This window comes from Setaria italica, chromosome IV (assembly GCF_000263155.2).
Source record: "Setaria italica strain Yugu1 chromosome IV, Setaria_italica_v2.0, whole genome shotgun sequence".
NCBI classification, from domain to species: domain Eukaryota; kingdom Viridiplantae; phylum Streptophyta; class Magnoliopsida; order Poales; family Poaceae; genus Setaria; species Setaria italica.
The window spans coordinates 15301858-15317418 of NC_028453.1; the positions used below are offsets into that span (position 1 = coordinate 15301858).

Sequence of the window (15561 nt, forward strand, 5' to 3'; positions counted from 1 at the left end):
GTCGATGCGCTCCTCGTCGTGAGAGAGCGGAGTAGCGAACTCCACCGGGCTGTGCTCGACATGAGCTGGTGTCGAAGTAGGCGTGCCCGGAGGGGTGGCCGTCATTGCTGGAGTACGTGGCGTCGCCGGCTGTGGTGGTGCCGGCGAGAATCTCGTCGCAGCCGAAGTCGCGGCTGGAGAGCGTGGCGATGCCGGAGTAGCAGGCGTCGGAGTCGGTGGAGGTTCGGGGACTGGGGTAGGCACGCTCGGTGAAGAAGAGCTGCCTACTCCCCCAGCTCCCTCGAAGTGGACGTACTCGACAGTGAAGTCGTCGTACGTCGGAGTCGAACCGTCGTCCATTGCCTTGTCCCACGCCCATCCTCACCCTTCGTCGAACACAACATCGCGTGCTGTGCGTACACGCTGTGTCTCCGGGTCGAGAATGCGGTAGGCCTTCGAACCCTCCGCGTAGCCGATGAACATTCCTGGAGTGCTCCTGTTGTCAAGCTTGCCGATGTGGCCAAGCTCCTTGGCAAACGTGAGGCAGCCGAAGACTCGCAAGTGGGACACCGCCGGCTTGCGCCCATGCCAAGCCTCATATGGCGTCCTACCATCGAGCGCCTTGGTGGGCGAGCGGTTGAGGATATAGACAGCCGTCACCACCACCTCTCCCCAGAGAACAGCCGGCATCCCCCTCTGCTTGAGGAGGGCTCGAGTCATCCCCACAACCGTCTAGTTGCGCTGCTCAACGACGCCGTTCTGCTGCGGGCTGTACGGCGCGGAGTAGTGGCGCTGAATGCCCTCATCAGCACAGTACGACGCGAACTCAGCTGCCGTGAATTCGCCGCCGTTGTCGGTGTGCAGCACGTGCAGCTTGCGGCCACACTCCACCTCCGCAGCAGCTTGCGTGCGCCTGATGGCGTTCGCAGCCTCCCCCTTGCTGCCAAGGACCATCACCCACATGTAGCGGGAGAGGTCGTCGACGAGCAGCAAGAAGTAGCATCATCCTCCGGGTGTGGCCGGTGTCACCGGGCCACACAAGTCCCCGTGCACGAGCTCGAGCCGCTCCTTGGCTTGGAAGCTCGCCTGCTAGGGAAAGGGGAGCCGCCTCTGCTTTGTCAACACACAGACATCGCAGAACTGCTCCACGTGATCAAGACATGGTAGGCCTCGCACCATCTCCTTGGCACTGAGCCGCTTCAGAGCCTCGAAATGAAGGTGCCCGAAGCGCTCGTGCCACTGCCACGCCTTGTCGTCCCGACGAGCAGCGAGGCAGAAGGGTTGTGCCACCTGCACATTAAGGATGTAGAGGCGATTTGCGCCTCTGGTTACCTTGGCAAGAAGGCGACGACGATGGTCCCAAATCCTCATGACTCCGTCATCGATCACCACGCGCGAACCGTTCTCTTCCAGCTATCCCAGGCTGATGATAGAGTTCCTCAGCACGGGGATGTAGTACACTCCGGTGAGCAGCCTGTGCTCTCTAGACTCGGCGGTGAAGATGACGGAGCCGACGCCCTTGATCTCTACGCCGGAGGCATCCCCAAACTTGACGGTGCCTCGGACGCTAGAGTTAAGCTCGGTGAAGAACTCTCGCCGACCGGTCATGTGCTGGGTAGCGCTGGTGTCGAGGCACCACCCCTCAGTCCTATCATTGCTGGAGCCGTCGCCGAGGAAGGCGTGTGCCCTCGGCTCGTCAAGGTGGAGGAGAACCGCTGCGGCCGATGCCGCTGGAGTTAGCTCGATGCTTGCATGTGCCAGGAGTAGAGCCGGCTCCTCCTCCTCCGCTAGTGCGAAGTGAGTCTGGCCGTGTCTTGGCTGTTGACAGTCCTTGGCCCAATGGCCAAGCCTGCCACAGTTGCGGCACGTGTCATCGCGTGGCGGCCTGTGCTCGCCGGCGGCACCACCCTGGGCGCCTCCTCACGCGTCGCCAGCACCACCCTGGGTGCCTCCTCGCGCGCCGCCCTCGGCACCTCGTCGAGCCTTGGGCGCCTTGCGTGGCTTGTCGCGCCTGCGGCCGCCTATCGAGGAAGAAGGCTCCCCCTTCTTCCGATCACCCTGGAGGGCCTCCCACTGCTCCTGAGTGAAATGGAGCTTCCCGCCAATGATGACAGGCCCTGAGGGAGGCTGTGACTCGTCGCTGTCGACGACCTTGAGGCAACCTATCGCCTCCTCGATCGACATCCTGGAGAGGTCCAGTAGAGACTCGATCGAGCGAGCGATCTGCTTGTACTTCTCGGGTACGCAGCGGAGGAGCTTCTCGACAGCTCTCTCCTCGCCGTAGGTGTCGTCGCCGTACTGCACATCTTCTGCAACAGAGTGTTGAGACAGAGAGCAAAGTCATCAACGTCCTCACCTGGCTTGAAGGCCAAGTTCTCCCACTCCTTGCGAAGTGCCTGCAGTGTGGACTTGCGGGCGCGATCGCTGCCGATGCGTGCCGCAGCGACGACGTCCCAAGCCTCCTTGGCAGTCCGCTTCTGGGAAAGCGAGAACTGCATCTCGGGCGGGACTGCAGCGATGAGGGCGTCCAGCGCCCGTCGATCCTCATCGTAGTCGACGTCGCCGTACCCGACTGCCTCCCACATGTGCTGCACCTGGAGCCTCACCCTCATCACCGCGGCCCACTCGACGTAGTTGGTCTTGGTGAGGGTAGGCCACCCACCACCGGGGCCGACTTCCCTGACAACAGCATGGGCCCCGTGGCGACCATGACGGCGGTCCGGGGAGGGAGAGCCACGCTGCCTGTAAGGGCCGCGCTCTTCGTCAACCCGGCCGCCGTGCCGCCGATCGACCTCCATCTCCGCCTCCAGCTGGGCAGCCCTCTCCCGCAATCGCTGGACCTCCAGTGCGACGTCGATGTGCGGGTCGCCCTGGAAGTCGCGGTCACCATGTCCGCCAGGAAGACGGTCGTCGTGCGCGTCCCCGCCTGGAGCGCCGCCGGCGCGTGCACGCCCATCTAGGCTGCCGCTGCCGCGCCCGCGGGGGTGCTCGGCTGCCCACTGCGCCGCCCGTTCCTGCGCCGCCTCCCTTGCTTGCACGAGCTCTACGTCGGTACCGCCATCGGCAGAGGTAGCGCTGCTGATGCTACCGCCACGTAGAGTCTCGAGCTCCGCTGCCGCCGCACGTGCAGCATCTGCCGTCGCCGCCGCACGTGCAGCATCTGCCGTCGCCGCCGCTTCCGCCCTTGCTGCAGCCAGCTCCGCCGCCGCCAGCCTTGACGCCCTTGCCACCGCCGCAGCGGTCTCCGCCGCCACTCGGGTACGCTCCTCTGCCGCAGCGAGCTCGGCCTCCTGCCAACACCGCGCGCTCGAGGCGACCGAGTGCAGAGACTGTCCTGCGGACATAGCGCGCCACCGGGGGGCTGCGTGGGGAAGAGGCTGCTTCCGACAAGCTGCCGCTCGTCTGCGTAGAGGGAGAGGAGTGAGTAGGGATAGCCGGTGCTTCTGCTACCGGCTGGGGACGAAAGGTGGCTGGGGAGGGTTGTGAGCAGGAGATGTTCAAGCTACAGGATAATACGGCTCTGATACCAATTGTTAGGATCTGAACTGTAACTCTCATCGAGAGGATGTCACTAGGAAGAGTTGGGGCAATTTTCTGGGTTTTCTTTCCACAATACCATATCCAACCAAGGGTTGGGGATATATATTTATAGCTGGCCAAGCAGCCAACCAGCCAAGTATCAAGGCATATGCTAGTCTAAGATGCCTTTTTGATGCTGTCCTATTTAGTCTAAGATGCCTAGGATTGTCCTACCCTAAAAGTAGTCAACAAAGGTGGTGCTGCAGCAAGCATATGCTGCAGCTCCACCGTCCTTCAGTCAACAACAGCTGCAGTCGTAGGCAGGACCAGCACAAGGCCTAGTACAGCAGCTGATCCTTGAAGACCAGCAGGACCAGCACAGCAGCTGGTCCTTGAAGACCAGTAGCAAGACAACCAGCAAGACTTATCCAGCATAGAAGATATTGAAGGATGATCATGAGCTGGGGATTGGCCTCATTGATAATGACATGGCTATAAGATTTTTCTTTATCATTGCTTGCAGCAAACTGCTTTTCCCAAGCACTGATAATAACATTAGATGCAAGGATGTTTACCTTACCAGGAACCTATCTCGCTTGCCGGGTTTTAACTTGTGCAAGGCAGTTGTGAATGACCTACGAGATGCTGCAGTCACTTGGCAGGTGGACAAAGCGAATAAATCACTATCAGGATGTTCAATATTACTGATTGTGAGTATATGTTTCTTTTCATCTTGTATACAAGCAGTGACTTGAGTAAATTAATTACTAAAAATTGTTGGTATGCAATGATTTACATACGCTGTTGAATATTCTTTGCAGATACTGTATTTGGACAACCTACAATGCAAAGACCGGATTGTGCATACCAGGACTCCTCGTGCAAAGTACTTTGATCAAAATATGATAAAAAAATTAATTAGTGCCGATAGGACCAAAGACCAACAAGGGAAGTCTACATTTGGGCTGTTACCGGTATTGATGCTTGGTCACTGTTATTATGTTAATTATTCCCTGGTGTTTCTGACCTGTATTAATGCTTCGCCTATTTCATTTGCTCCTAGCAGCTTAGGAACAGCATCAATACTTGCTACCATGTGCCTCAGCACCCATCTACAAATGTCCCAGCACCCATTGAACCGGTGTCAACACATTTCCCTAGCATGTAAGCAGAATTGCATGAATTAGTTGACCAAATTGGTAGCAGATCCAGGAAGACTCAGGCAATGGTAGCATTGGCAAACTTTGATGCCAAAGCTAAGAAAGCATTGAGCTATATGAACATTGGGCAACATATGCTACAGGATGCGCATGAGGCAGTCATTCACACTCTTCAAACAATTTTGAATGACGAGGTGCATGGCAATAATACTGAAGAACATCATGATCAGCCCCACGTTTCTGATGCAGGTAGTGACATGAACACTGCCCCACAACAATGCCATTTATTTATTTTTTTAAGTTTTCATACTCCATTACTTCATGTATGCAGCTCAAGCTGATGACATTGACATGTACGATGGCCACACTATACCACATAATATAGGATTTGAACATGCATTTGATGTGCCAAATATTCAATCTGAAACAAGGGAGACTGATGTGTCTTCTGGTACTTCCCACGACTGTTGTTTGTTGTCAGATCGAAAATATTAAACATGCATAGAATTTATGTTATTCCTCATATATTTACTTTTTTTTCAGGCGCTCACACAAACCATGAGATTCACCAGCGTGCACGTGTTGAATTGCAACAAAACAGGACTCAAGAACAAGTTTTACCAACATCCAACACATTGCCCAATGTAATTCACTAAAACTGACTACTCGATAACCACCCCAACATTTATCTGCCAAAATGCTGACCTTGTAACTCATCCCCATCCCCCCCAGGAAAATGCTGACCTTCAAAAGGAAATGGATGTTGAACTTTCACCCGTCTGCACTCAAGTTACAAATGCTGCTTTCAGTACAAATCACTACTTTTTTTTTACTACCAGCTGTGGGCCCTCTTACACACACATTTGATTATTCATATGCAGAAGCACAAAGATGTGATGATTGATCATGTTGTGCCTCCTGCTGCGGCCAAAGGAAACACTGCCACAGCCTCTCCAGATAGTAAGTGACGTTTTCCGAATGATACATCAATCTTACTTTAAATTACTCATTCTTGTAGTAAATTACCAGGCTCAATCAAACAGTAAAATTACTACAGAATTTTACTACCTAAAAAAACAGTGAACTCACCAGTTCAATAGCTACTTCTGCATTTTACTACGCAACCTCAATACTCAATTCTCCCCCATTTTAATACAATTAACTCAATCATACAGTAAAGTTACTGTAAATTTTTAATTTTTACTACTCCTAGTCTGCAAGTTTTGACATAGTCTCTTAGATAGTCTGGAAGGCATCTACAATGTTACTGTAAGTCATCTACAATGTCTGCTATACAGTAAATAGTCTGGAAGATTTTACTATCTCTTAAATGACTCGTATCTATTTACCAGTAAATAGTCTGACATATTCTCTTAGATAGTCTGATATAATAAGTTTCAGACATAATCACTGATACAACAGTACATGCATGCACCATTTCCAGCTGATCCATTATATTCCATCCGAATAGGCTGGCATTGCTCCGTGCTTCTTCCATCTGCTGAGTTACGTTTTTATCCGGTTGAGAATATCTTGTGTGCATTTCTGTTCAATCCCACTGTTACCAGTAACCAAAAAAACTATTTACCAGTAACCAGTACACCTCCTACTGCATTTTCTTAAAGCTAGCTAGCCGTCACTCCTACAAGAATTTACTATCTCTTAGTTGACTTATATCTATTTACGTAAATAATGTCCACTGCATTCTATCCTACTGTATGCAGTGGAAGCCAATGACGTCGACATGAATGATGGCTACAATGCACAGAATGTTGGATCTGAACATGTACTTGGTGCGGCACTTATTCAACATAACCAAATTGAAAATGATATGTCTTCTGGTATATCCCATGACCATTGTTCGTTGACGGGTCCAAAAAATTAGAGCATGCAACTGACAAATTATGCCATCTTTTATTTCTTCATTGTGTTTCAGGTGGCAAAAATCAGGAGCTTAACCAGGGCGTTCCCGAGGGGTTCCAACAGAACAGGACCGAAGAACAAGACTTACCACCTTCCGAACCACTACATGATAGTATTGCTTATCACAACGTAATTCACTACCCCTGACTACATGTTCACTTATGGTTCTAAAAAAAAACCACTCACTTACTGTCCCAATTGTTATCTACCATACCTCACCCCCTCCCTTCAGGATAATGCTGACCTTCAGGATAATACTCAGGTTTCAAATGCATTGTTCAGTAACAACACTACTATTTTAGCATCAACCGTGGCATCTTATAAACACATATTTAATTCTTCATATCCAGGTTCACACAGATATGACGATTGATCACATCGTGCCTCATGTTCTGCCTAAAGTTGACTCTGTTGCAACTTCGCCAAATGGCAGTATGCATTCTTCTCAAATATTTTCATCATCTTTTTCTCATGCTACTTATTACTACATCTATTACTACATCACTTGTAGACACCCACAATATTATTGTCCAAGCCACCCCCCACCTGGATTCCCTAGTACATGCATCTACTACCTTTACTCTCCACCCCACACCTGGATTTTTTAAAAGTAGATCTTTTTTTTGATGCATCAACCTTACAGTAAATTAATTGTTCTTATAGTAAATTACCAGGCTCCCACTTACTAGACAAACACACTTCTTCGTTCTACTACACTTCCTTACTGGTGCCTCAATCATGCATTACAATTACTAGTGAATTATTTACTACTTCCTGCAAAATAAAATGTGGTAACCTAATCATGTAGTATACTGTTATACTGGAAAAGATTTATTACCAAACATATTTGTTACAGACAGAATATTAGTGTACAAAAAAAGATTTTCTTTTCTAAACAGCAGGTTTGGATCTACTACGCTACTGGTGTTACTGAACAAATGGGCAGGAATTTTGCTGCTTGTTCTAGGGAAAGCACCAAGTCAAAAAAATGCAAACCTGTAGTTGTTTGTGTTACTGTAGCTTCGAATGGTACACTATGTTGCCAATTAACCATACAATTTATTAGATGACAATGTGGTACACTATTTTCACACTGCATTCACCATGTGCTAACTTACATTTACTTACCAGGACATACTATTGCTTAGATCACTTACATTTACTTACCAGGACATAGTCTGCAAGTTTTTACAGATATATTATGCAAAATCTTGACACATATTATGTTGTGCAAATTTACCATGCAAAGCCTTGACAGATAAATCATGTTGCAGGAATCGAGACCATGGCAGATGATGCACTTGGCCCTATTCTTTTACAGCATTGCACACAAGATGACATCATCCATCGTCCAGCCATTGCTCCAAGGCCACAGCGGCTTTCAAAACGACCAGCCAAGTATGTGTCCCCTTTTAAAGGCGATCCACAAAGAGCAAAAGCTCCACAGTTAATAGCAAATGCTGTGAGGAAAAAGTTCCACACTGACATGAAGTGCAAAAGGTACTTTTTTCAACCTACTCTCGAAGTGGTAATGCTGAATGCACACACTTATGAATCATTTCTTTGCATACCAGTGATAGTTTCATTCGCACCGGCTTGAGAGAATTCACTGGATCAGATATATCAGAGTCTTTCCTTGATGGAGAGATGCTTTCCACCCAATTTATGTCATACTTCGTTGCCTGCATGAGCTATGATGAATGCCACATGGCTGATAGTGGTGGGTACAGGGTCTTCCTATCTCAAGAGCTTGGGTTGAGCACCTACCTATGCCATTCACTACACAATAACAAAATTTTTTACACCCTCTAATGCCATTCTATTACACATCCAGGAATATGTCAATATTGAGGAAGATGAAGATTTCTCGCAGTGGGAATCACATCAGGCACTAGCTGTCTTATAGCGAGATATTGGAGATCTTGACCCAACCAAAGTGAAACTAGTTAGTACTATATACTCCTGACTACCTCATGAATTTACTTTAAAAAAATGCTGTCTTATTGTGAGGATTACGAACTTGCAGTTTTCTCACTTAAATTTACTTCTGTCATCTCAGTGGCTCTTGCCGGTTATGGAGGAGGGGCACTATAGCATCTACTGCATCAACTTCATACACGAGTGTATTGATGTACTTGATTCCAGTCCAGATGACCACACAGATTACCACCAAGTCCTGGGTGACCGAATTATTCGACGCCTTAATCTCTTGTTCCAGTTAACAACAAAATTTGAAATGAAGCAATTTACTAGATTCAAACACCCTATCATTGACGTGTGTATGCATACGGACGACAATGACTGTGGTGGATTCTTTGCCATCAAATTCATGGAGCTGTGGAATGGTGACTCTTTCCATGTTCCAATCCTCACAATAAGCCTAAATTTTTTACCGACACTCAATGTTTCTAAATTTTACTCCATCTACAATAGTCCTGATTACCATTTCACTACGCAATGCAGAAAAACATTCGGCAGTATAGGTCTTAGTTCCTCTTCTACAGCCTCTATCACAGAATCAACGAGATCAAGAAGCTCCCTACTGGTCTAGAAGCACATAGGCTTCGCATGTGATCCTCGTGCCTGTTGTTTATTAGATGGAATAAATAAACAAGTTCACTAGCAAACACGTTTACTTCATCTTCATTTTCGACAAAATCCAGACATTCTGTGTATTCGTTCGCATATCATGGTTTATAAATAATTTTAATTTTGTTCTTTACAAATTTAAATTTTTACTTCTATTTCAGTCATACTAAATAATTTCAAAATTCCATTGTTGGACAAATTACACGTGCGCTCTGATGTCCCATATTAGTAGTACTGTAATTCTATTTTTCCAAGTGTACTTTTTACAAGTTCTGAAAGAATATGATGCGAGAGCAGTAATTCTCTTTTTCAAGTGTACTTTTAACACGTGCATGATATGGTATGCGGGAGCAACAATTTTTTGCTTCCACTGTTTTACCATGTGCTCTCTCTACATGGCCTCTATTTTACAGAAAAATACATGTCCATCAGTAAACATCATATATTAGGACTCGGAACATCAGAAAAATACAACTCCGAACATCAGATCCTATGCAGAAAAAAACATCAGATATTAGGACTACAGAAAAAAACAACACATATCAGTAATCTCTTCATTCTTTCATATTGTTCTTTCGGAACAGTTAGTAAATATGCTCACCATAGCTCCAATGAATAAGGCATGGAACCCAGGTGGCATAACTGCAGAACACAAGGATTGGGTAAGTTGTGCCATCAGTAAAAATATTACGTGTTATGCATACATGGAATTCAAATAATCTCTTAATCAATTTGATTATATTTATCAATTGCCTCGTAAATCAAGCTAATTAATTGATCAGTAACTTTTATTTTCAGCCCTGGAGGCAAAATACTAGGGACTCTTAAGCATCAGTTAAGCAAGAAAAACATATTGGATTGGAAAACAGAACTACCAAGGCCTGAATTTTGGAGCACAAGCCACTGGTCAACCTGTTACTACTGACTATCAGCACCGGCCTGGAGATTAATGCAGAGAAATATGCAGTACCGCACTCAGTGCAAACTTGAAAGCACAGAAACTATGATTAACTGTCCAGCCTTTCTAACCTTTCCTCCTTTGCTTCCACGTATCAAGGTCAGCAGGCATAAGACCCTTCCCCATAATTGGTTTTACAATTTCAGCGAGAACTCCCAGATTTCAGATTTCAAGTACAGAAAAAATAAATATCCTGTTCAAAGTGGTGAGGATGCAACAATATAAGCAGTTCAATCAGTAATCCATTCAGTAATGAAAGTGGTGAGAATCCGATAAAATAAGCAGTTTACAAGCCAAGGAGCCATCTAAATCAAATACTGAAGATGAGAATGCAAATAAATATAAGGAGTTCAAGCAGTAATCCATTCAATAAACATCCATTCAATAAACAGCTCATGCTACATCATTAAATTCATCCTCCAGTTGCCTTTTTGTGGGTGGTCTCCCCCTCTTCCGTCCCATCTTACCCCGCAAACTACCACTTCCACCTCGTTTCTTGTAGACGTTATCCGGGTTCACATCACACCCCATACTATAATGTTCTAAAGATCCGCAATACCCACATGTCCATTGCCCATGTGCCTTACTGGAACTTGCATGGTCATTAACAACTTGTTTCCCTCCATGATTCCTCCCCTTTGTTCTTGCCTCCCTTGGTGCACACTCTAAAATTTGGACTGCACCTTCAACTGGTGGAGCAAGAGGTTCATCTATACTTTCAATGTGCACATCTTGTTCAGCCCAACTTGCCGCTGGTTCACATCCAACCTCCGGGATCACATCACTCTGTTCTTCTGTATCACCCCCCCACTTGTGATGCTCCAGTACCTCTTGCAATACTTTCACCCCACTCAACTAATGCAGACAACTGCTCACAGCCTTTCTCGAAACCAAGACTTGTTTTGCAGCATGCCCTCACGGCGGCCATCGCAATTTCTACTAGCTTCTTTGTCTTGTACTGATCGCTCTTGCACACTGGTCCCGAAGTCACAATGTCGTGCCTGTCCCACGTTACCATCGTTCTTGCACCCCTTGTGTATCTCTTCATTATGTACTCTGCAGGTATATTGTCAATCTGAAGGTACGTGAAGACTTTAATAAGATGCGCGCAAAACAAGCCTGTAACAATTAAATTTCACCAGAATCAGTGTTTCTTTTCACCAAACCACAGTGTACTTGCAAATGCTAAACAAAAACCTTTTCAAATACCATCTCTTACCTGTATGCTCCCATGTCTTGCACTCGCATGTATATCTGCCTGATCGTACATCAGCCTCCACTCTAAAAGAATGTTGAAACCAAGCATATTGCCATGACTGATCTGTGTGCGTCACCATGTAAACATCAACCTCGTTAGGATGAGCTTCAATACGGAATGCAATACTATAAATATAAGTTTCCCTATATTTTTTATATACAGCTCGTGTATAGACCCTGCTAAGATGGCCATCAAAGGGCTGCAACGTCAACCGCAAGTTACCAGCCTGTTTCGTGCACAACCAAATAAAACATTACTCCCTAGTAAACGATATCTTAAAACTCTTTCATAAACAACAATCCACTGTCATGATTACCTGAGACCAATGGAGTTCCCCGCCACTGAGTGATTTGTGTGTTGAATGAAGTTCAACATCCTACGTGCAAATTTACTCATGCATGTCAAAGGTCCTGTGAAGCCACTACCCTTGATCATCTTGTTTACGCTTTCACTTCTTTGTGTAGAGGTCATCCGGCCACAGTACAAGGGTTTCAAATATGCAACAACCCACAATTTCCTACTCTCCCAAAGCCCCTGAATAGCATCATCCTCCCGAATGTCATAATCATCGACCAACTCATTCCAGGCAGACTCAAACTCTATAGGCGTAAGTGGGTGATTGATTACGGTGAGGAGCTTTATCTTCAGACCATCATGAATCTTGTACAATTTTTTCAGTTCTGCTTGATACTTCTTCAGCATGTGCCAACAGCACAACCTGTGTTGTGTTTGTCTGAACACCTCCTTGATCGCTGCCGCCATTGAACTATCCTGATCTGTACCAAAGTAATGGTGACAAAGTTACCAAATAATTTACACAATGTATCACTCAAGCCATTCATGTATAAACATTCCTTACCTGTAAGTATACACCGCGGGTCCCGACTTCCAGACATACAGTTTTTGAATGCCCCAAACAACCACTCAAATGTGTTAGCTTTCTCATCCTGCAATAGTGCTTGCCCGAAAATGACGTTTTGCAATTGATGGTTTGACCCAACAAACATGGCTAAAGGCATGCTATACATGTTTGTCTTGCATGTGGTGTCAAATGTAACCACATCTCCAAAATCTCTATATTCTGCACGCTGGCTTGCATGACTCCAGAACATGTTCTTTATCACATTTTCACTATCTACCTGCAGCTCGTAGTAGAAATACTCATTCTTGGCCTTCATCGCCCTGAAGAACTCAAGCAGTTTTGGTATGTCATTTTCACTCTCCTCCCTGGCAGTTGCAGCTTTCTTGGAACCATGAACACATACATCACAAGAATTACAATGATTTCCATGTACTCAACCATAACATCAACACTAGTAAATTTGAAGACATTACCTATTTCTCAAGTCCATTTCAATGAATGTGAAGTTTTGCTGACCACCATATAATTCTGACACCACATTTACTGTAGTGTTGTGGGAAGCATCACACCTATGCATCTGATCAACAATATCCATGACTATAGGGTCCTTGTCCTTCGTATCCTTAAGAACTGTGTTACGGTCGGCGAGGGATGCAATGGATGATTGTGCTCCAACCTTATCCTCTCAAAGAACCAATAGTCCTTTTTAATGTTCCATTTTATTTTCACAAAAGCCTTGCATTCATACCTCATTGACATTTTCTCACGTACCCTCTCCTTACCAGGCTTATAGTAATCCCAGTGTCCTTGTTTGTTGCACGACAATTCCAGTACAGCCTTTCTACTAGTCTTGGTTATGCACACATCAAACCCTGCTTTGCCCGCATAGAATTTGTAAAATTCTTTGGCTTCATCCCTACTGCCAAAACGTATCTTCTCGTTTGGCACAATTGTGTCCGGCAACAATGGATCCTGGAAAAAGAAACACACATTTCAGAACGTACTACAACATTACTTGAAACATGGAACAATGAACTCACTTTTGAATTTTAGCATCAAGGAACATGCAAAAGTGTTATAAACTTTTTGAATTTTTGGGGCCACCTAAAATATGTACAAGAGTTCCTAGACTTCTGAACTAACTGAATTCCTAGGACTCCAGTTACTTTCCAATTTTTTATCAGTACACAGAAGGCTTACTTCACTGTTCTAGAAAAAGAAGCTCTATTTTACCAGTACAATAAATTTCTGAACTAACTGAATTTCTAGTTACTTTCCAATTTTTTAGGCCCCAAGTTAGCATCAACCGACATACTGACTTTATGAACATGGCCCATACAAAGCAGCAACACGTGGTAATCCAAATTACTTCCTCGCTTATGCTAAAGGACAATCCGCTGCAAGGGTTCAGGAGCATTTTCGTCCAAATGGTGTGCATATATGGCATAATTACATGAACCAATCATATATATTACAAAACATACATGTCAGCATACTCACGCTTCTGAATTTCTGAACTTACTCAAGCAGACTGTCTGAATTTCTAGGAATACCATACTGAATTTCTAGGAGTACAAATACTACGTGTCAGCGTACTCACATGCATGTAGGTCCTCTCCGGATCGGGCGTTGCCATGGTCCCCGGTGACATATGTTGGAGAGGAGTCACCGCCGACGATGCAGACAACACTGGTGCTGGGCATTGCGACGTTGTGGGAAGGCTCCTTGCTGCAGTGCCCTCCATCATCGTCGTTGCTAGCGGAGCCGAACATCCTACCTGCGTGGATTCCGGCGATTGTGCCGTCAGCATCACAGGGAACACCTCCGTGGTAGCAGACGGGGTCGTGATATCCATGGAATCAGTCTGTGCAGGAGTGAGGCAACCAGGCGCAGGAGATGGACTCACCAGGCACGAGAGCAATCAATCGATGCTTTGTTAATGCTGTAACTGGTGCCGCGGTCGCCAATTCCTCCGAGGATTTCGCTCCCCTGCAGTAACGACATCCAATGTCGTAATGAAGTCTCGGCTCCAATCCGTAACCAGGTTGCCGTGGCTCGAGGACGTCGGCTCGCTTGCACGGGGGACCACTGCAGGCTCGCAAGGTAACCGAGGGAACCAGAGGCCCGCCGGCGGAACCAGGACGCCTACATGGGGAACCAGGAGGCTCGCCGGCGGAGCGCTTGGGCGCTGTCGGAGACGGGCGCGGTGGGGCAGTAACGGAGAAGGAGTACTGTGGGCAGTGGATGTGGGCGGGCAGTAATGCCCATTTGGCGGCGGATGCAGCCCAGGTCGCTGGATCGGAGCGGATGGGAGGTGGCGGCGGCGAATGGATGACGATGGACAGGAGTTCCATTTACCATAGTTGGTCCCTCGCATGGCTCGTTCTTTACTGTCTCATTAGTTCTTGGCTACTCCCTGGCTCGCTCGTTCCTACATCTGCTGGCTCACGACTCGCTCGTTCCAGGCTCTGGGTCTCTCCGTGAGAAATCTGGGCCAGCCAATCCTAATACGTCACGTCGACTGGCTACAGAATAGACTACTCTATGGCTAGCTTCGGAGTATACTCACCCTATTTTCTTGCCATTTCAAGTGTGTTAGAATTTGAAGAAGCTATAGGCTTGGTTTGTACATACATACAAGTGATCTATCCACCTAAGTGCTCAAGAGAAGATTAAGACAATTAGCATAAGATTTAGGTCTTCATTACCGTTTAGACCTATTAAGTATTAACACGTTGCTTTAGGGATTAGCCTAGTGTTAAGATAAGGTTTGCACACATCTTTGTTATCGGTACTTGCATGCATAATAAGTTATAAATATGGGGCTTGCAAGTATTGCGAGAATCTCCAACCGTATTTTTAGAGTGGGCGACAGTATTTGTACAATGGAGGAGAGGCCTTTGACGATTTGCCGAAGCTCTACCTAGTGAAGTTGGCAGAGTGCATCTTGGAACGGCAAGGTAGAGACCCACTTGCGCGTGGGGAAGGCCTGTTGGCTATCCACAGAGTTATTCGATTGGGAGCTTGGCCGTGCATAGGGAAGTCCCTTGCGAGTGGATCCAATGAGGACTAGAAGAAAGCGAGAGCTTTCCGATGCCTTAGTAAAAAGTCATTGCGATGGGAGTTTGCACTACTACATAAAGCATTATCACCAATGCTGTCATGACTACCGTTTTGGACTAAACCGGTGGGTGTTACGTTTTCACTACCGTTTTAGGAGTAGGTGGGCATAGTGGAGGCTAAAACTGGTAGTTTCCATCCACGGACCGGCGGTGAAGGTTTTCACCGCCGATTCATTATTTTATCCAGCGGT

The 15561-nt window shown here is 46.6% G+C and overlaps 1 protein-coding gene across 1 annotated transcript; it reads right to left on the reverse strand.

Annotated features, from left to right (window-relative positions):
• Positions 1–10477: 10477 nt before the first annotated feature.
• On the reverse strand, positions 10478–14633 carry LOC101775803 (protein FAR1-RELATED SEQUENCE 5). The gene is made up of 6 exons (XM_004965267.4): positions 14155–14633; positions 13849–14025; positions 12246–13220; positions 11703–12162; positions 11348–11612; positions 10478–11247 (listed from the first exon to the last, which is right to left on the reverse strand). The coding sequence occupies exons 3-5, from the start codon at positions 12562–12564 to the stop codon at positions 11594–11596; spliced, it is 798 nt and encodes a 265-aa protein (XP_004965324.1). The 5' UTR covers positions 12565–13220; positions 13849–14025; positions 14155–14633; the 3' UTR covers positions 10478–11247; positions 11348–11593.
• Positions 14634–15561: the final 928 nt, after the last annotated feature.